Source organism: Schistocerca serialis, chromosome 10 (assembly GCF_023864345.2).
Source record: "Schistocerca serialis cubense isolate TAMUIC-IGC-003099 chromosome 10, iqSchSeri2.2, whole genome shotgun sequence".
NCBI lineage: Eukaryota > Metazoa > Arthropoda > Insecta > Orthoptera > Acrididae > Schistocerca > Schistocerca serialis.
In genome coordinates, this window is record NC_064647.1 from 163,639,731 (window position 1) to 163,660,742 (window position 21,012).

At 42.0% G+C, this 21,012-nt stretch overlaps 2 protein-coding genes across 3 annotated transcripts in view; one reads left to right on the plus strand and one right to left on the minus strand.

The window, feature by feature from the left end:
• The window catches only part of LOC126425078 (gamma-interferon-inducible lysosomal thiol reductase-like), a 125,052-nt gene extending 123,414 nt beyond the window's left edge, over positions 1 to 1,638 (minus strand). The window contains exon 1 of one of the 2 annotated variants that reach the window (XM_050087993.1): positions 1,464 to 1,638. In XM_050087993.1, the coding sequence (XP_049943950.1) occupies positions 1,464 to 1,523 (60 nt within the window). In that variant the 5' untranslated portion in view covers positions 1,524 to 1,638. The remainder of the gene's footprint in view (positions 1 to 1,463) is intronic. The other variant, XM_050087991.1, reaches the window with a different exon arrangement.
• The window catches only part of LOC126425074 (organic solute transporter alpha-like protein), a 559,459-nt gene that overhangs the window by 337,182 nt on the left and 201,265 nt on the right, over positions 1 to 21,012 (plus strand). The gene's annotated exons all lie outside the window — the stretch shown is intronic.

The window sequence follows — 21,012 nt, forward strand, 5'->3', positions numbered from 1 at the left end:
ACACCAGTTGACCGGCGTTGCCTGATGAAACGTTGTTGTGATGCCTGGTGTAAGGAGGAGAAATGCGTACCATCACGTTTCCGACTTTGATAAAGGTCGGATTGTAGCCTATCGCGATTGCGGTTTATCGTATCGCGACATTGCTGCTCGCGTTGGTCGGGATCCAATGACTGTTAGCAGAATATGGAATCGGTGGCTTCAGGAGGGTAATACGGAACGCCGTGCTGGATCCCAACGGCCTCGTATCACTAGCAGTCGAGATGACAGGCATCTTATCCGCATGCCTGTAACGGATCGTGCAGCCACCTCTCGATCCCAGAGTCAACAGATGGGGACTTTTGCAAGACAACAACCATCTGCACGAACAGTTCGACAACGTTTGCAGCAGCATGGACTATCAGCTCGGAGACCACGGCTGCGGTTACCCGTGACGCTGCATCACAGACAGGAGCGCCTGCGGTGGTGCACTCAACGACGAACGAGGGTGCACAAATGGCAAAACGTCATTTTTTCGAATGAATCCAGGTTCTGTTTACAGCATCACGATGGTCGCATCCGTGTTTGGCGACATCGCAGTGAATGCACATTGGAAGCGTGTATTCGTCATCGCCATACTGGCATATCACTTGGCGTGATGGTATGGAGTGCCATTGGTTACACGTCTCGGTCACCTCTTGTTTGCAGTGACGGCACTTTGAACAGTGTTCGTCAGATTTCAGATGTGTTATGACCCGTGGCTCTATCCTTCATTCGATCCCTGCGAAACCCTACATTTCGGCAGGATAATGCACGACCTCATGTTGCAGGTCCTGTACGGGCCTTTCTGGATACAGAAAATGTTTGACTGCTGCCCCGGCCAGCACATTCTCCAGATCTCTCACCAACTGAAAACGTCTGGTCAATGGTGGCCGAGGAACTGGCTCTTCACAATACGCCAGTCACTACTCTTGATGAACTGTGGTATCGTGTTGAAGCTGCCTGGGCAGCTGTACATGTACACTCCATCCAAGCTCTGTTTGACTAAATGCCCAGGCGTATCAATGACGTTATTACGGCCAGAGGTGGTTGTTCTGAGTACTGATTTCTCAGGATCTATGAACCCAAATTGCATGAAAATGTAATCACATGTCAGTTCTAGTATAATATTTTTGTCCAATGAATACCCCTTTATCATCTGCATTTCTTCTTGGTGTAGCAATTTTAATGGCCAGTAGTGTATTTATTCGTTTGAGATCTGCTGTATACTGCATTAGAAAATAGATGTATGAGCACTAATCTAATTCTATAGGAAGTAAATTTGATTATGCGATTCCATGAGGACCCGTTTGTTAGGCATCAAGTATCTGATAATTTTTTTTTCATTGTCTTGATAAAATTGTATGGAGAAACATGCGCTCATCACTTTTACAGTGATCCTCGAATTTCCTGCTAAGGAACGAAGGAAGACATTGGGAGGTACTTACTTGTGCGTGAAACAAGATGGCGAGACCGAACGCAGAGAGAACACCCCGTGGGAGAAACATCTTGGCGGTGTGGCGGCGGCGACAGTCCAGGGAACGGCAGCTCTGTCCATTTATACGCTGCCCGCCGGCTGGTGTGCGTCGGAAAGTAAACAAAACCTCACCGACGGGTGTTGCGTAGAAACGCGGATGCAGACCCTGACCCGCGACTCGCAGCTGCGTCGAGGTTACTCCGTGTCAAGCAGGAAAACCTGTAATCTCTCGCGAGGCGATAACACACCCCGCTACTGAGGTCAGCAGACTTATTTCATTGCGGAGCGGATAACTGGCAGACTCACGCGGTCCATGACCGCACCGTCCTTTATGCAAACCAGAACGGAAGCTCGCAAAAACCACAGAATAACACTCAGTCATAAAAAGACACTGGTCTGTGTCATTTCTATAGAAGAGTTTGCATTCTGTCACGGGTGACATCTTAACAGAGAGAAACAAAGTAACAAGATATCAGTACCAGACGAGGAAAATTATGCATAACTCAATGAGGTCAATGTATCATTACATTTTCCAAACAATGGTGCCAAAAAACCCTTTCCTTAAAATTAAACCAATAAACAGCGCTCGGTCGCAAAATTATTTGACCTAGGCTTCGGTTACTTCTAGGAGTGCCTTCATCAGAAATAAAACATTGAAACTGGCCTATAACATGAGTGAAAAGTTTTAGGGAAAACATGTTTTTATAAGTTTAAATACTGACTAGCAGTATAAAAAGAAAAGGCACAGTACTTACATGTCACGCATAAAGTAAATATTAAGCGATAAAGCTTTAGTCACAGAATTCTAAAATAGAAAACATAGAAGGCAACCCACTGTAAGCTGCTCACACCTATCGAGCTGCAGTAGCATCAGACTTAGGCGCCCGGCAGGTGAACATTACGCCAAAAGTGCCATCTAGTAGCCGCAAATACAAACAGGCTTCTTAACATTCGAAACATAGACAGGCGAATATTGTGATGAGCATTGTTTAACATATCAAGTAAGAGGCAATATTTTATCTGTCAGCAGCAGACGTGGTAACAATTTGTCTACATAAGAGCTTAGAAGTACAGTTTAAAGGCTGAAAACGCCATTAAAGAATTACAAAGGGTTCTGAATAACTCAGCGAGTAGAAATAACGATGTAATATGGAATGTAGATAATATAAACCATTTAATGAACAAGAAATTATAAATCGACTTAGAAAAAATATTTCGGTAACTGCACGAAGGAACACGAAATCAAATATCAAGCAACGGCTTTATACCGTTGAAGAAGCTTCTATTACGTAGTTGTAGCTGCTCATTAAGAAGGAAGGCATTTCGAGAAAGATGTTTAAAAACTTTCTAATTCTTCGAGAACATTTAATCTACGCCTTTCTTCTCAGTGTGCAGAATGTTGATATCGTGAACAGCTTAGGCGAGTGACCTGTAATCAGAAGGTGGTCAGCAAAAGACTAATTCTGAGTGCTAGTACCATTTTTTCTTTAAAGATATTTGTATCAGACTGTAAAAGCACGTCTTGTTTGTCCTACGTAGTAAGAAGAGCAGGTGTCGTAAAGAATTTTATATACACCAGACTCTTTCAAAGGGGAACAGGTCGATTTTAAATTATGAACACATTTTTTTCAAACTAGTATTGGTTGAAAAGGCAAAATTACAGTTGTATTTATTATGAAGAAGGCGTTGTATCTGACAGAAGATGGACCCCAAGAAAGGAATAGAGAAAAACTTCTTCTTTAGACTGGACTCAATGATAGAAGTGCCGAGTGTAGTAACTCTTTTAACAGTTTTTTTTAACAATGCTATTCACTAAGGCAGGTTCGAATTCGTCATTAACTGCTATCGTTTTGATTAAATTAATTTCTTCCTCGAATTTTTCTTTCGACAATAGAACAGAAGCAGCTCCGTGAATAGCCGAGTCAAAGAAAGCGTTCTTACGAGATTGTGGGTGCATAGAAGACGCAGGTACGATCCGATCGGTTTTGGTTTCTATACGAAAAATATTAACTGAGATTTTACTTTCTTCTACCGTAAGCGTCAAGTCAAGAAAATTCAATTGAAGGGCCTCGTTTTCGAATTCGCTGGTGAAGGATGTTTTCTCATTCAAGTTCTTTGAAGAGATTGAAAATACGGTTAATGCCATCAAAAAATCCTTTGTAGATGACTAAAATATCATCGACATATCTGAAATAAGAGAGAATGCCTATCGCTGTAGTTGAGAAACGGTTGAAGAGCTTTACTTTTAGAGAGTGAATGAAAATTTTTAAACATCTTTCTCGAAATGATGGCCTCCTTCTTAATGAGCAGCTGCAACTACGTAACAGAAGCTCCTTCAACGGTATGAAGCCGTTGCTTGATATTTGATTTCGTGTTCCTTCGTGCAGTTACCGAAATGATTTTTCTAAGTCGATTTATAATTTCTTGTTCATTAAATGGTTTATATTATCTACATTCCATATTATATCGTTATTTCTACTCGCTGAGTTATTCAGCTCCCTTTGTAATTCTGTAATGGCGATTTCAGCCTTTGAACAGTACTTGTAAGCTCTTATGTAGACAAACTGTTACCATGTCTGCTGCTGACAGATAAAGTATTGCCTCTTACTTCATCTATCAGATAATGTTCATCACAATATTCGCCTGTCTATATTTTGACTGTTAAGTAGCCTGTTTGTATTTGCGGCATGCCTTTTCTTTTTATACTGCTAGTCAGTATTTGCACTTGTAAAAAACATTTTTTTCCCTAGAACTTTGTACTTATGTTACAGGCCAGTTTCAATGTTTTATTTCTGATGAAGGCACTCTTAGAAGTGGCCGAAACCTAGGTTAAAAAGACTTCATTTTGCGACCGAGGGATGTTTATTGCTTTAACTTTACGTTGCAACTTCTAACAACCCTACCATAACAAAGGTCAAAAATTAATTGTGATTGTAGTGTTGCTCACGCTGCTAAATATTGCATTTTCGGGCATCAACAAAGTTATATTATGTGGCAGGTGTCATTAGAGCACAGTTAATAAAATCATTTCTTGAAATAATGGATAAACTAGGCCCTCATCTTTTCGTGTTTCCCACGCTGGTCTCGTTGTGAGCTCATGGCTCAATCGTCGAAAATCTAGGTAGTGATGATTCCAAGCTCGGATGCAAAGAGGCCTAGGTGCTATTCTGCGACTTTTAAAAGTTTTATAGATGTGTTTCATAAACCATTCTTGAAGATTAAACTTTTGCAAGTTAGGACAATGGTGATGTAAAAAAGTAATCAACACTCCAAACTTAAGTTACACTTCTTTTTTTATTACTTTTGTTGCAATATCACGTAACTCGCTCCAAAATATCACTTCACAATATAAAACATAATTGAAAATATCTTCCTCACTGTTAAAGTTCACATTTCATAAACTGATTACAATTTGCGTCTTTTTAACATGACGACCAAAACTTGACTCTCTAATAACCGCTTACGCGCCCAAAAATCAAAGTTACAAGTACGTCAAAGATCATAGTGACAAAAGAAAGAATACTCGTAAGAATAATATCATTGCAATATATACATATCGACGTATTGAAGTACCTCTACATTAATGAAATCGAATCTGAATGTTGTCACAGAAATATGTTAACTATTTTACAGAAACACAGTAGAATATTGCTGGTATCGAGAGGTTGAGTTGAGGTGCAGTAATGGTTACGTAATTCAAGTACCATTACAAACTGTCGCTGACTTTAAGAGCTTTGCTTAAAGTAATTATAATAGCACGAAACACACATCTCCTACACATCTGATAGTGCTTATATTAGTCCTCGTGGTGCATATGTGGAAATTCGATGAAGTGGAAGAGAACAATGTGCACAACTCACTAAAGCCATATTTTTTACATTTGAGGTCAATTTCGCAAGCAAGTAGTCCGATAGCAAGAGCCACACTAATTACATTTTCAAATCATGATACGGGTATGTCAATGTCATTACCTGCCTTTCGCCAGACGTATTGCGAATTCTTTGCTGCAAAAAATGGACTGTAAATCAGAGAGTAAAGTTTGATTATGAAATAACGATCATGTATTTTCACTTGAGGTTTGGCGCGTTGTAGCGTTACAAAATCAGCAGTCCTCCTGATATAGAACTTATATTGGCGAAAGAAGTAAACGTCAGGGTTGGCAATATTTTGTTGTTTTCAGTGGCAGTATCTTCAGCGTAACACGTTTGTTCGTAAAACTTGTATCCGACCAGGAATCACACAACAACAGGCTCTTTTCACTTGTGGCATGGTCGCCAAGGAATGAAGTTAGAAAACATTTATTGTGTACTTTATTCATTTTCCCAATTTTGCCTGCCGCCACATGAATGTTTCATAGGCAGGTTGTTTGAAGTTTGTTTGAAACATTCGGGCAAATTGCCTTATCCCTCCTGAAAGCAGATATACGCCTTGTCTGTCAGTTTTTCTATCACTCCAATTGTGTAGTTGTGTTCAGAGTTACGCACAGACTGCAACTAACTAGCTGCAGTTTCCCCTCCTCTATGAGACAGTGCTGATGATGATCTTTCGTACTGGAATGATGACTCGGGCCATCATTCCAAAGATTTCCTTTCTCGACACTCTGCTCTGTCAGATACGTGATGACTGCCTCTACAGACTGTTGTGGCTTCTGACGTATGCTATCATTGTGTTCTATGTCCTAGCGGGTGCCAAAGGTAGTAAAATGCCTGATCAATTGCCATATTCAGCTTTAAGGCTGACGACAAAACAATACTGAAGCTTTGAAATTATCCAAGCCAATCATTTTAGACGCTTCTAGTGCTCACATTTGCAGGTGCCAATATTGTAGATGCATACCATCTTGCTCTATCAAATTTGGATATTACACGCTATTTTTACGGTTTGTAATAGTGACAGTTAGTTTCCTTTGACACGATCTCCTGCTCGCCTTTTGCTAGACGCATAATTTAAAAATAATCTGCAATTTGATTTACTTTTAAAGGACTTGTAGTGCTTCATTAGTTGGCTATAGAAATTTAAAACTACGCTTCAACAGTCTTTATGAATGTTCTCTAGTACGCTGTCATCAGTATCTTCTAAAACACTGGGCCTCGACTGTTTGGGAGGAGACTGTTTGCACTCACTTTGACCGGACTCTCCATGTTGCTCTGGAGACTAACGTCTTGTCCGCTCGAACACCGACCACCAGATTCAGCTTCCATCTGTCCTTCAAAATCAGTGTATCTACTAGATCTACAACTTTGCTTCCGCAGTTTTTTCTCGAAGTTCGGGACTTTATTGTGAAAACCGTACAACAAATTTATGATTCATGTTATTGCCCATCGCTGGCCACTACATTCTCCCATCTTTCGGATAGCATACGAATCCCGTGGCGGAAGAACTGGGCGTGTTTTGTAGGGATCCATGAATCGATTCAATTTTGCACTTGTTCATATGATCGAAAGTGCTGGTCAGCCAGACTGTAAGCCACTGACCGAAAAAGGTCTTAGACAGCAACGAATGGAGAATACGGCGGGAGGGATAGGACTTCTCATTTCAACGTTTGCATGTGTATTGTGACGGGTTTTGCGACGTGGGGTCGTGCACGACCTACTGAAAAATTACCTTTACGTGTCTATCGCTGTATTGTGGCCGTTTGTGTTTCAGGTCTGGGCTCGAACGCATCAATTGCTCTCGATAATGATGTCCTGTAACTGTCTTCGTCTGTTTCAGTAGCTACGAAAACGTTCTGGACATCAAAATCACCGTTATTAAGGCGTTGAAAACATTCTCTGCACGTTCTTCCACTGATAGTTCCATCATCATTGGTCTAACCCGGCATTTTACGACCCACAGCCGCATATTTCTTCATGTTAAAGCAGAAAATTAAAACTTCCCGCAAATGGCGAGAAACTGGCACGTAAATTTACGTACTTAATTGAGAATAACCTTACGATGCAATCACAAATCGACTGATGTTTTATGGCATTATGTTTGCAGATGCCTAAGCTTATTGTATTACACCTATGACCAACCACCCGAACCCAACTTGCCGCCACTGCCGTCTATTGCAAAACGGTGGAAGCGAAGTTGCAGACCTAATACCTAGCGTAACATCAAATGGTTCAAATGGCTCTAAGCACTACGGGACTTAACATCTGAGGTCATCAGTCCCCTAGACTTAGAACCTAACTTAACCTAAGGACATCGCACACATCCATGCCCGAGGCAGGATTCGAACCTGCGATTGTAGCAGCAGCGCGGTTCTGGACTGAAGCGCCTAGAACCGCTCGGCCACAACGGCCGGCGTCCTAACGTAACATCATAGTTTTCTGTGTCATCCCCATTATATTTCTGAATTATTATGTTACATAATACACTCAAGAGCGAAAGAAAGTGGTACATCTACCTAATATCGTATAGCGCCCCCGAGAGCACACAGAAGTGCTACAACGCGGCGTGGCATGGACTCGACAAATCTCTGGAGTAATGCTGGAGAGAACTGACACCATGAATCCTAAAGGGCTGTCCTTCGTAAGAGAACAAGTGGGTGGACATCTCTCGTGAACAGCACGTTGCCAGGCATCCCAGATATGCTCAATAGTGTTCATGTCTGGCGAGTTTGCTGGCCAGCGGAAGTGTTTAAACTCGGAAGAATGTTCCTGGAGCCACTGTGTAGCAATTCTGGACGTGTGTGATGTCGCATTGTCCTGTTGGAATTGTCCAAGTCCGTCAGAAAGCACAATGGACACAAAGGGATACAGATGATCAGACATGCTTACGTACGTGTCACCTCTCAGAGACGTATCTAGACGTATCAAGGGTCTCACATCACTCCAAATACACACGCCCCAGCCCGCATCTCGTGGTCGTGCAGTAGCGTTCTCGCTTCCCACGCCCGGGTTCCCGGGCGGGGTCAGAGATTTTCTCTGCCTCGTGATGGCTGGGTGTTGTGTGATGTCCTTAGGTTTAAGTAGTTCTAAGTTCTAGGGGACTGATGACCATAGATGTTAAGTCCCATAGTGCTCAGAGCCATTTGAACCACACGCCCCACACCATTACAGAGCCCCCACCAGCTTGTACAGTCCCCCGCTGATCTGCGGTGTCCATGGATTCATGAAGTTGTCTCCATACCCGTACACGTCCATCTGCTCGATACAATTTGAAACGAGACTCATTCGACCAGGCAGCATATTTTCAGTCATCAACTGTCCAATGCCGGTGTTGACGAACCCAGGCGAGGCGTAAAGCTTTGTGTCGTGCAGTCATCAAGGGTACACGAGTGGGCCTTCGACTCCAAAAGCCTATATAGATCATGTTTCGTTGAATGGTTCGCACGCCGACGCCTGTGGATGGCGCAGCATTGAAATCTGCAGTAATTCGCGGAAGGGTTGCACTTCTGCGATGTTGAACGATTATCTTCAGTCGTCGTTGATCCCGTTCTTGCAGGATCTGTTTCCGGCAGCAGCGAAGTTGGAGATTTGGTGTTTTACCGGATTCCTGATATTCATGGTACACTCGCGAAATGATCGTTCGGGAAAATGTCCACTCCATCGCTACCTCGGAGATGCCGTGTCCCATCGCTCGTGCGCCGGCTGTAACACCACGTTCAAACTCACTTAAATCTTGATAACCTGCCATTGTAGCAGCAGTGACCGATCTAACAACTGCGCCAGACATTTGTTGACTTATATAGGCGTTGTCGACGGCAGCGCCGTTTCTGCCTGCTTACATACCGTTATCTCTGTATTTAAATACGCATGCCTATACCAGTTGCTTTGTCGCTTCAGTGTACATGCGCGAACTCTTTATCGTCGAGCCCAATTTCATTTCCATATTCAGCAGGTCGCAACTTTTTCCCTAACGTTTGGACCACGTTCCTAGGATTACTCTCTTCATGGTGTCACTGTACACAATTTACAGGCAGCCCGCATGCGAACGCTTCAAGAGAGGCGCTCGTTCTGCAGCTATACTATATACGCAAATCGAGGACTTGTTAGTGCAGTTACAACATACCACCGTCTGATGGCTTAGCCGAGAAGTTCGGAGTTTTGCATGGAAATGACACAGACCACACTGTTGTCTCTATGATCGGGTGTTAGTCTTGAGCGTGGTTTCGTGTTGTTCCTAGCGTTCGAGGGCAAAGAGGTCCCTCCTTAATCTAATTTACTGTTTCATACATCATTTTCAATATTTCGTTCACCACTAACGACGAAAAATACACGAACTGTTTAAAGTTGTTGTTTTTCTAAAAAAAAACTTCATTTTGACAGCATAATGATTTTTCACCATCGTCTCTATATTCTGTTCACCTGCCTATATACCTCAGTTGTGAATAGCATTTCAGGACCTACTTTCAGAAGATTTTCAGAGGCAGCACACGCCACCTGAAGCCTAGAACCTCACACTATTAGCTAGAATTCGACAATGTCATTAAAATCATCGGAAAGCTTGCCAACAATTCAACCTGGAGACCCCTGCTGTGACTGTCCCACAATACACAACAGAAGCCTACAATGTAGAAAAACGTATGTACACCAATACAAATCACGAGAAGTTCATCGAAGAAGGCAGAAGTTGAGGAAGTTTTACGTTGAGTAAGGAATGAGGTTCCCAATCGTTACTTCACTGACGGATCGGGAAGCTCTGATGAAACATTTGTCTTACAGAACTTTGTCACATTTTACGAGGTGAAGACAAGGTTGTTTTTTAACACCTGCATGGACAGGCATTGCTGCCAATCTCCTGCCAGGGGAAGGCACGTCATAGTCGAATTTCAAATTGCCTGTACCCATCTTGAACACATCGGCTTCAGCAGTTGGCACTCATACTGAGGTTCCACAATTTTTCCGTGAGTCTGATCTCATCGTTTGGGACGACGTCCACTCGTTCCCAAAGACGCATTAAGCGTTGTCGATCAACTTTTAAGGGACAAAATGGTTCAAATGGCTCTGAGCACTATGGGACTTAACTGCTGTGGTCATCAGTCCCCTAGAACTTAGAACTACTTAAACCTAACTAACCTAAGGACATCACACACATGCATGCTCGAGGCAGGATTCGAACCTGCGACCGTAGCAGTCGCACGGTTCCGGACTGCGCGCCTAGAACCGCGAGACCACCGCGGCCGGCTTTAAGGGACATCATTAACAACAATCTCCCTTGCGGAGACAAAATAATCCTGTTGTTGGAGATTTTTATCAAGTATTGCCAATCGTTAGACACGCCAATACAACAGCCATTTCCGAAACTAAAGTTGAACAATCACCCTAAAGGTCTTTTTTTAAAATTCAGAAGTTGACTCAAAATATGAGGGCAATTGGTGACCCCGTTTTCACTGAATGGTTATCTTAATTGGGTAATGGTGATTTAGAAAATCTGATTACTTCAGTGAAGCGAACAAAATTAATTTCTAAAAATTGTTATTATAGCTATGACAGTTTTATTACCACCATATTCAGTTCCATTTAAGATTATACGTACAGGAATTAATGAATATGTAATTTCCAGCCGGCCGCGGTGGCCGAGCGGTTCTAGGCTTTTCAGTCCGGAGCCGCGCAACTGCTACGGTCACAGGTTCGAATCCTGCCTCGGGCATGGATGTGTGTGACGTCCTTGGGTTAGATAGGCTTCAGTAGTTCTAAGTTCTAGTAGTCTGGTGACCTCAGATGTCAAGTCCCATAGCGCTCAGAGCCATTTGAACCATTTATTTATTTATTTATTTATTGTAATTTCCAATTTCTTGCGTGGAGAGGCTAAAGTTAACCTCAGTTCTGATTCCGCCCAACTTGAATAAATACGTTCAGTTGTACCCCCACAGTATTTTCACACTCTTTAAATCCATCCGATTTACTGCGTCATCAATTGTTTTTCAAGCAAAATGCTATTATTATGTTAATTAGAGACCTTGACGCTTAATCAGTGTTGTAAGATTAGTGGTACATCATCATTGCTAAATTCATTGACTCTGGTATAAGTGTGCCCATACACTGCACTAATCTCACTCTTCCTGATACAAACATGCCTTTCCAAATATTGAGAAAGCAATTGCCAGCAAGAGTAGCCTTCGCTATATTTTAAAAACTAATAAAGCACGAGGTCGGGCCCTTTAAAAAGCAGGATTGTATTTACCAGAATTTGTTTATTTCGCACCGACCGTTATACGTGGGTTTTTCACGAGTCCGCAAATACAGTGATATTTATGTTCGTGCTAGAGACACATTCAGCCAAAAAATAAACGGTGATCACATTTTAACAGAACAAATAGTTTTCAAAGAAATTTTGTAAAGTGAAGAATTATTAAAAACTGAAATTAATCTGCCAGAGACAGTATCTACTTTTCATGTGTTCTACAATCATTGAAATTGTATATCGTGATACTGATTTTTTATAATGAGTCTCATATCTCTTACTAGTAATCCAAATATAATACCTTTTATTAACAAATACATGCGTTTACTTATTTTTCCCAATACTCCACTACCAATCGGTGACCGATCAGGACCGAATACGAATTATTCACATGAGTCGACCAGTATGTTTTAGCATACAACCCATAATCCTAGGAACATAATCCACTGAAACGAGTTTCTGGAGCTCACATCGTATGACTGTCTAACAAGGAACCCCTTGAATGGGAGGCCGCTAAAGGCCAATTATGTTTACGCCCCACATATTGTCTACAACGCAACCAAGGTATTGACTGCTAATGGTAGCAGAGGGAGGGACTGTGGGTAATCAGTTGTGAGCACAGCTTCAGGTTACGTGGGTAGTTAAACTGCTTAGTCAAGAAGAAACTCACATAAGTGATACAGCGCTAGTGATGTCGATACAAAGCACAGCAACGGCATAGACAAACAAGGCAAACATTGCGTTATGTCTACAACAGTTGTCGAAGTTGACATTTCCTCAGAAAGGAATCCAAGGAATGAGAAAGCAGTGGTAGATGAACTATTAGCGTTTCTGCAAGATGAGTTCAGTGGGATGTGTGGTGTCGTATATGCTCGACTGTGGGGACGATGTACATGAGGAGTAGAATGATGACGTTAGGTGCTTAACAAGTGAAAGTGATACTGAAACAAGCATCGAACCATGTAGTTCATGATCCTTGTCGGGCAGGGAGCCACAAATCCCGTCTCCAGTGAAACTTAGTAAAGGACAATATTTGTCCAAGGAGCGGGCACTAAACATAATTACGTACTAGGAAGATCACCCGCAACATAGTAAAAAAACAATTACGAACAGATTTAGAATACTTCCGCCGCAGTATGACCGTGTAGGGCATTAGAGAAACTACGGATATTCAAAGCCGGACAAGGCCTACTTATTACAAAAACTGGTGTTTGCGCGTTTGAAGGATGCTCCTACAGTTCACCGGATGTGCGTAATAGTAAGCCACTACGTTATGCACATAAAATTGCGCGCGACATAGATTACAGTGATTTGGAGGGAAGCTGTGGATGGTTACATAACTTCAAACAACACTACAGAATTGGAAGACGTAAGACAACGAAATTTCAATTTGATGATGCGCATACCTTCGGAATCGGCCAGAAAATTTGTAAATGGTATAAACAAACTTATTCCAGCGTTCCGTCAGGAATTTGTTTTCAGCTCCGACCAATCAGGATTTGAAGAGGAAATGCATGTGACAAGAACCCCGAAAATTAGAGGCACCAAAAGAATATTTCAACATCAGTTAACATTATAAATACAATTATGTCGACTATAAATCTGAATTGTAAACTGACTGGAAAATTATTTATGGTGCTGCGAGAGATTGGAGGTGCTCTGTCCGCTACGATTCTTTCTCGTGTGAGTGATCTTGCAAGGGCAGTAGGAACGTTTAGGTCACAGCAAGGAGGGCCAGCAGAATGGGCATAAGAGAACTATAGTTATGGTTTGAGCACTGCTTTTGACCTATAGCCGGTCAAAATAACATGCTTTTGGAATGAGATTTTCACTCTGCAGCGGAGTGTGCGCTGATATGAAACTTCCTGGCAGATTAAAACTGTGTACCCGACCGAGACTCGAATTCGGGACCTTTGCCTTTCGCGGGCAAGTGCTCTACCATCTGAGCTACCGAAGCACGAATCACGGCCGGTACTCACAGCTTTACTTCTGGCAGTATCTCGTTTCCTACTACGCTGCAGAGTGAAAATCTCATTCTGGAAACATCCCCCAGCCTGTGGCTAAGCCATGTCTCCTCAGTATCCTTTCTTTCAGGAGTGCTAGTTCGGCAAGGCTCGCAGGAGAGCTTCTGTAAAGTTTGGAAGGTGAGATACTGCCCGAAGTAAAGCTGTGAGTACCGGGCGTGAGTCGTGCTTCGGTTGCTCAGATGGTAGAGCACTTACCCGCGAAAGGCAAAGGTCCCGAGTTCGAGTCTCGGTCGGGCACACAGTTTTAATATGCCAGGAAGTTTCAACATGCTTTTGCTTCGTTCCTGGTCTACGTATAAAAATCATATACCTTTTAAGCAAACAGTTCATACCGCCTGGAACCGCTGGACAAATTCGGCCTCAGGATGTTCGCTTTTACCGTGCCTATAAAACGGATTATCGCACTACGTGCAGCTACACCTTAAAGGACAGCCATTTTCACCATATGTAATACATATATCCCTTAGAAGGGCGATCTCTGAACCTCCCAGACCCTCATTTTCTGTCACTTTCAAGTGAGCCTTACTGGTGTTTGAACAGGCCGTGTTGGCGCTACGCGTTACGCTGCTGACGGCCTCTGTAATACTGTTTCGGATGCTCTGTATATAAAATATTTGTCATAAAAGAGAGGAAAAAAAATGGCTCTGAGCACTATGGGACTTAACAGCTATGGTCATCAGTCCCCTAGAACTTAGAACTACTTAAACCTAACTAACCTAAGGACATCACACAACACCCAGCCATCAAGAGGCAGAGGAAATCCCTGACCCCGTCGGGAATCGAACCCGGGAACCCGGGCGCGGGAAGCGAGAACGCTACCGCATGACCACGAGCTGCGGGCTAAAAGAGAGGAACAGACATCAAGTTGTAGTTGGTAAAATGTTATGTTTTTGTAATGTGCGTCTACACAAAGACTCGCGGATGTATTCAATCTCAGATTTGATAACCATTACCAAAACCCACTTTCGTGTATCCATTTCCCCCCATTTTTTAAAATGTAAAGTTAGGTCCCTTAGGTATTTGTATCGAAGAATCAGATTGCGTGAAGGCAATCTGGGTAAAATGTCAGGCTTAAGCCACCTTCGCGTAATCAGACATTATTCCTCCTGAACACAATCGTGAATCGACGCAACGCACTTCAAAACTCTGCTCTCTCTTTCTCCGAATTGCACCAAAGTCGGCTAAGAAATTGCTGTGATTGCAGAATCTAGTACAAATAGCATTATCATTATTAATATGGCCTTATCACATTACTATCAATACATCACGTTACCGCTAGTTTACCTCCTTTTTTGCGCGATTTATACTAGACCTCGTGCCTGTGGGGGGCCTCGCAAAGGAGTTGGTGAAGCTATTAAAGTATTAACTACTTGGTTGTCCGTCTTTGTTTCCGCACGAATGTATTAGTATTAATCTAGGATCGTCTGGCAACATTATGACAGTTAAGCCCCGTTACAAGATGCATCTAAGGAGTACACCTACGCGGTAGCGTGCCTTTGGGACTTCAGACTGGTTCTGATAGGTCTATTATATTACACGATTCGCGCGGGATATACCTGTCGCGAATCAGCGCATGCGCTCTTGTCTTCATTAACGCATGGAACTCGAAGGAGACTGTTTTGTTGCAAAGTTTTCAGACGGACTAAAAAAATTTCTAAAACAAATTATTAAATTATATACTTAGAGAGGAAGCTGATCGCTATATTAGAGAAAGATGCATGTTAAACGCAAAATACAATTTCAAGAATGAAACTGTCACTCTGCAGCGCTGGTATGAAACTTCCTGGCAGATTAAAACTGTGTGCCGGACCGAGACTCGAACTCAGGACCCTTGCCTAAGTGCTAAAATACAATTACTTTTATTTATACCACATTCACATCCCGCACGGTGTACACAGTACTTTTTCCGAATTGACACTTCAATCCAACGACAAGCAAACTCAACAGAGCTCTGTGGAAGAGACAAGTTCAATCGATTCCCATGGTTCCAACATGTTCTTCAAAACAATCTTGAAAAATTGGGGCCTGCTGACACGGTTGGGATCATGAAGTCCATGAATGGCTGCAGGTGGTCTCCAAGCAACTGGATATAAACACTACCAACCAATGATCAGTTCAGTCGGACCACAGGACTCACCAGGAAAGTACTTGGGCTCGAACAAACACAAATACACTAAAATCGTGTGAGAAATAATGTAAAGGTCTCTTATTGCACTATACTCCTCTTCTGCAAAACTCTGCAGTCGTCCGTTAGAGGCCTCTTCGTATGCCATGCCGCATTGCACACTGACCTGCCGGTACGCCAGTCGGGACCAGTAGGGACGGTGCAGTGTGCCTCTGAAGTTGCGTTTTGTGACATTATTTGTGTATTGAAGCGTCAGGTGGCTCGGCGATTGGTAATCAATCCTGCTAATATATTGGGATTGGTTGAGATGAAGTTACGAAGAACCCTTCTTCGTGAAGATGGTATTGGTGTAGAAGACGAATCATTCTCATGTTTTCTGGTATCTATTATAGTGCAGAAATATGAGCATAAGTTAGAAACAGATACTGTTGTACCACTAACACATAATGATGATGACAGGGATGATAATGACGAACAACTCATTGCAGACGGTAGTGCTACGGCAAGTGCGGGAAGAGGCGATGGAAGCAGTGACAGTGAATACCAACCGTCTCCCAAGAAGAAGGTTCAAGTTGCAAGTATCATCACGGCGATTGATAACAACACACTGGAGAACATGTACGATGATTATTACGTAAGAGGTTTCGACACATACGACAAGCTTCTGAAAAGATACTCTAAAGTGAAGTCTAAAAACAATATTAAAAACATACTGGATTACGTGGCAAAGAAAAGAGAAGGAAATACAGTTTTCAAAGGAAATCGTACACTGCTGTTCAAGACCATAAAGGAGCGTGTAATGGCGAAATTCGAGGAAGCGCGAGAATGCGGTTCCGCCGTTCATTATTGGCATTTACAACATTGGGCATTGGACGTAGCCAGAAATCTCGGGTGTACAAACTTTACAGCTTCACTAGGATTTATTACTAATTTGAAAAAGGAGTTTAGGATAACATCACGCCTTATCACTATGCTCCAAGCGCGAAAAGATAACGATGACGAAGAAGAGCTGATTGAAGGAACTCAAACGTTTGTTGCTGACGTCAATGAGCATATCATGAGAGAAAACATCGATATTAGTTCTGTATGGAACTGTGATCAGAATCAGTTCAACTATGAACTTTCTTGTCACAGAACACTATCCATGAAAAGGGAGAGAAACACTGTCGCGATGTTGCAATCAGTTAACTGTGCAACACATAGTTAACACGAGCGATGTTGCTGTATCAATGGACGGACGATTGGCACACAAACTCTATATCTGCTTTCAAGAATCCAGTAGAAAGTTTGGACCCCGCGTGTCAAGGGAAGTAGAAAGGCGGTGCCCTCCAAATGTCGTCGTCGATGCAAATGTGAGTGGGAAGATGACGAAACAACATCTGAAGACGTTTTTTCTGTCAGTTTTGAATCCAAATTTGTCGAAAAAGTCATTAGTACTTTGTGACTCTTTGTCTGGACATAACGATGAACGAGTACTACTGGAACCATCTGGCGGAAAACATGTAGATTTAAAAATCATTCCGCCTAAAACTACAAAATATGCACAACCTCTGAATGTGTATTTCTTCAGGCAATATAAAATATATGCCAAGAGAATAACAGACTTCATTAAACTACGTTCCAGTAATATTCAGCCGAAATTGCACGACAGATTTTTTTATCATGAATATGCATTCTGTCATTTACAATCAGTTATCTGCGGGAGTATACAGACCAAATCATCGAAAAGCGTGGCAGAACGCTGGCTACTATATTGGTGAACCAGTGAACAACTTCAAAAGTGTCAGTGACGTGGCGTTCAACACTGATATTATAGAATGTGCAAATACGCCATGCGATCAACTTGCATTTCTTCACTGTGCGTTTTGCAGTCATTCGTATTGCTCGGAGCATTTTATTGACATTCCGCATTTACATTTATAGTTAACAGTTGCATACCAATGCTGTATGTTGGACTGGCCAACGCCAATGGGAGGGGGTCAGCGACTGACGCCACAACCATCACACATTACTTATGTATTTCCATAATTTTGGCAGATTAGAAGATTAAAATGTTCATTATTATTACTGGGAAAAGGTTTCTGGGACATTTTTAGTAAAAAATAAATAGTTTTTTACACTTATTTGTAGTAATTTCACAATTACAAGGATTGCTCAGTTCACATTCAGAACACTTTACAATACGAACTACTTCCTGCAAGGCAGATATACTTCCTGCAAGAAGTGCAACCCTTCATGTGCTTACGGTCTTTGCTTCTGGCGCATAAGTAACAGCGTCCTTTCTTTGGCAGATTATGCACAGCTGCAAGTGTTACTTTCCGTCGCGGCTCCGTAACGTTGTTTCCTTTGCTCACAGCACCTTGATTTTGATTATAGTCATACCCAAAAGTTGATAACGCTGTAGTGTATTTTGAGCGTAGGCCTACAGCATTTTGAGCGCGTATTTTCATCTTGAGGTCACAAAGTTCACAAGCAAGATCTTTCAGGTACTTCTTTCTTCCAGTACTGTTTGAGCTTTCGGATAGTTCACCACTAAATTCATTGTCTGAACTCTCAAGCAAATTCGTAATTCCGTCATCTGTCGATTTCATGTTCTTGTACATTCTGTCAAATGCTACAAAGATATTACCTTCCGCTCACCACACTGTTTACCGGTTGACTGCGAGTGGTGATTGTTGACCGTATACACCTTCAGTTATAACAATCGCTGTAACTCAACAATGAGTGTAAACCAAAAGTTGTTCTTATTGTCGATTGTAGCAATTATAATTATGATAAATGTCATGTATTTATTAAATAAACTACTGAACACGTCAGGAGTTTTAGCCTAAAAACTTCGTTGGTGTCAGTTACTGACCCCACCCATTGGTATGCAACTGTTAAGATTGCTGCATTGCTGCATTACATCTACAGTGATATCTAGAGCACGACTGCAGAGTTTTGCAGAAAAACGACACCCACCAGCACATTCAGAGGTACATAATGATCCTGTAACCAAACGTCCATACAGATCTGTTTGTTCGGGCCCAAGTACTTTCCTGGTCAGTGCATGCAACCCACACCATTTTGGAGCGACCGCAGTGTCTTCTTGACGGGTCCATGGCTTCGAGAGGTCTGCGCGACACTCGAACCCTCCTGTCAGCTCTTACCAACTGAAATCGGCTCTCATCTGACCAGGCCACATTTTTCCAGTCGTCTAGGGTACAACCGATAGGATCACGAGCGCAGGACAGGCGCTCCAAGCGATGATCTGCTGTCACCAAAGGCACTCGGTCGTTCGTCTGCTGCCGTAGCCCATTAACGCCATATTTCGCCGCGCTGTCCAAGCGAATACCGTCGTTGTTGCACCCAAATTGACTACTGCTGTTATTTCCCACAGTGTTGCTTGTCTGTTAGCACTGACAGATCTTCGCAAATGGCGCTGCTCTCGGTCGGTAAGCGAAGGCCGCTGGCCGCTGCCTTTTCCGTGGTGAGAGGTAATGCCTGAAATTTGGTATTCTGCACACACTATTGACACTGTGGATCTGGGATATTGAATTCCCTAACGATTTCCGAACTAGAATTCCCATGGGTCTAGCTCCAACCACCATTCAGCATTCAAAGTCTGTTAATTTCCGCTGAGTGGCCATTAACTACATGGGACATCTTTTCACATGAATCACCCAAGTCCAAATGACAGCTCTACCAGTGCACTGCCATTATATACCTTGTGTTCGCGATACTACTGCCATCTGTATACGTGCATACAGCTATCTCATGTCTTTTGTCACCTCAGTGGATATACTGGGTGATCAAAAAGTCAGTATAAATTTGAAAACTTAATAAACCACGGAATAATGTAGACAGAGAGGTAAAAATTGACACACGTGCTTGGAATGACATGGGGTTTTATTAGAACAAAAAAAAAGTATTGCTAGACATGTGAAAGATCTCTTTCGCGCGTCGTTTGGCGATGATCGTGTGCTCAGCCGCCACTTTCCTCATGCTTGGCCTCCCAGGTCCCCAGACCTCAGTCCATGCGATTATTGGCTTAGGGGTTACCTGAAGTCGTAAGTGTATCGTTATCGACCGACATCTCTAGGGATGCTGAAAGACAACATCCGACGCCAATGCCGCACCATAACTCCGGACATGCTTTACAGTGTTGTTCACAACGTTATTCCTCAACTACAGCTATTGTTGAGGAATGATGGTGGACATATTGAGCATTTCCTGTAAAGAACATCATCTTTGCTTTGTCTTACTTTGTTATGCTAATTATTACTATTCTGATCAGATGTAGGGCCATCTCTCAGACATTTTTTGAACTTTAGTATTTGTTTGGTTCTAATAAAACCCCATGTCATTCCAAGCATGTGTGTCAATTTGTACCTCTCTATCTACATTATTCCGTGATTTATTCAGTTTGCAAATGTATACTGACTTTTTGATCACCCTGTATATGTGTTTGTATGTACAGCTTTCAGCCGAGAGCCAAAAATAGATCAATAGATGCTTGTCCTTCCACCTCAGTGAGTTTCGAGTTGACTGTTTTTGTACTGAATGGAAACAAGTTTTTTTTTTTTTTTTTTTTTTTTTTTAAGGACAGGGGAAATGTATTGTAAAATAAGTTCTATGTAGACACTTTCATAACGAAAATAAATTGCTGAAACTTATTCTAGTGCAAAATAGTGTAAGAAGAAGCAATTTATTCCCCTCCACCATAATATCTGAGTGCTCTAAAAGCTTTTAGTCGAAGCAGGTAGAAGCAGACCTATTCAATAAAAGTGTGCTGTCTATTAAACTTGCTGGAAGGAAACTTGTGTTACTTTTGAGTTTAATAATGGAACCTTTTAATCCAGTAAGTTTCAAATTATTTGACTTTCTATCTGACAAAGGGGGACAGAAATGAAAATAATCCAATTTTATGACGGTATGTTACACATAAGTTACTGTTTAAGTGCCTAAATAGTAAGGTACACTTGGAGTTAGGTTTCTCCTTGACAACTGCTATTTTGTAAAAGACTTTCTATTTTAGTGAAGCGTGAAATTTAATATGGGAGACTATTACTAACTCAAATCTGTATATTAAAAAACTCAAATTTTGAGCAAATAGCCGTATTTACGAATTAATTTGCGACGTGAATCTAAAATGACTGGTGCCAGAGAGCTACCTTTTAGGTTAGAATCAGTATTTAGGCATTATGTTTTAAAAGAATTCAAAATAGAAGGGGAGCTCCAAAAATACTTAAGAATGTACAGAGGAGTAAGGTTATCTT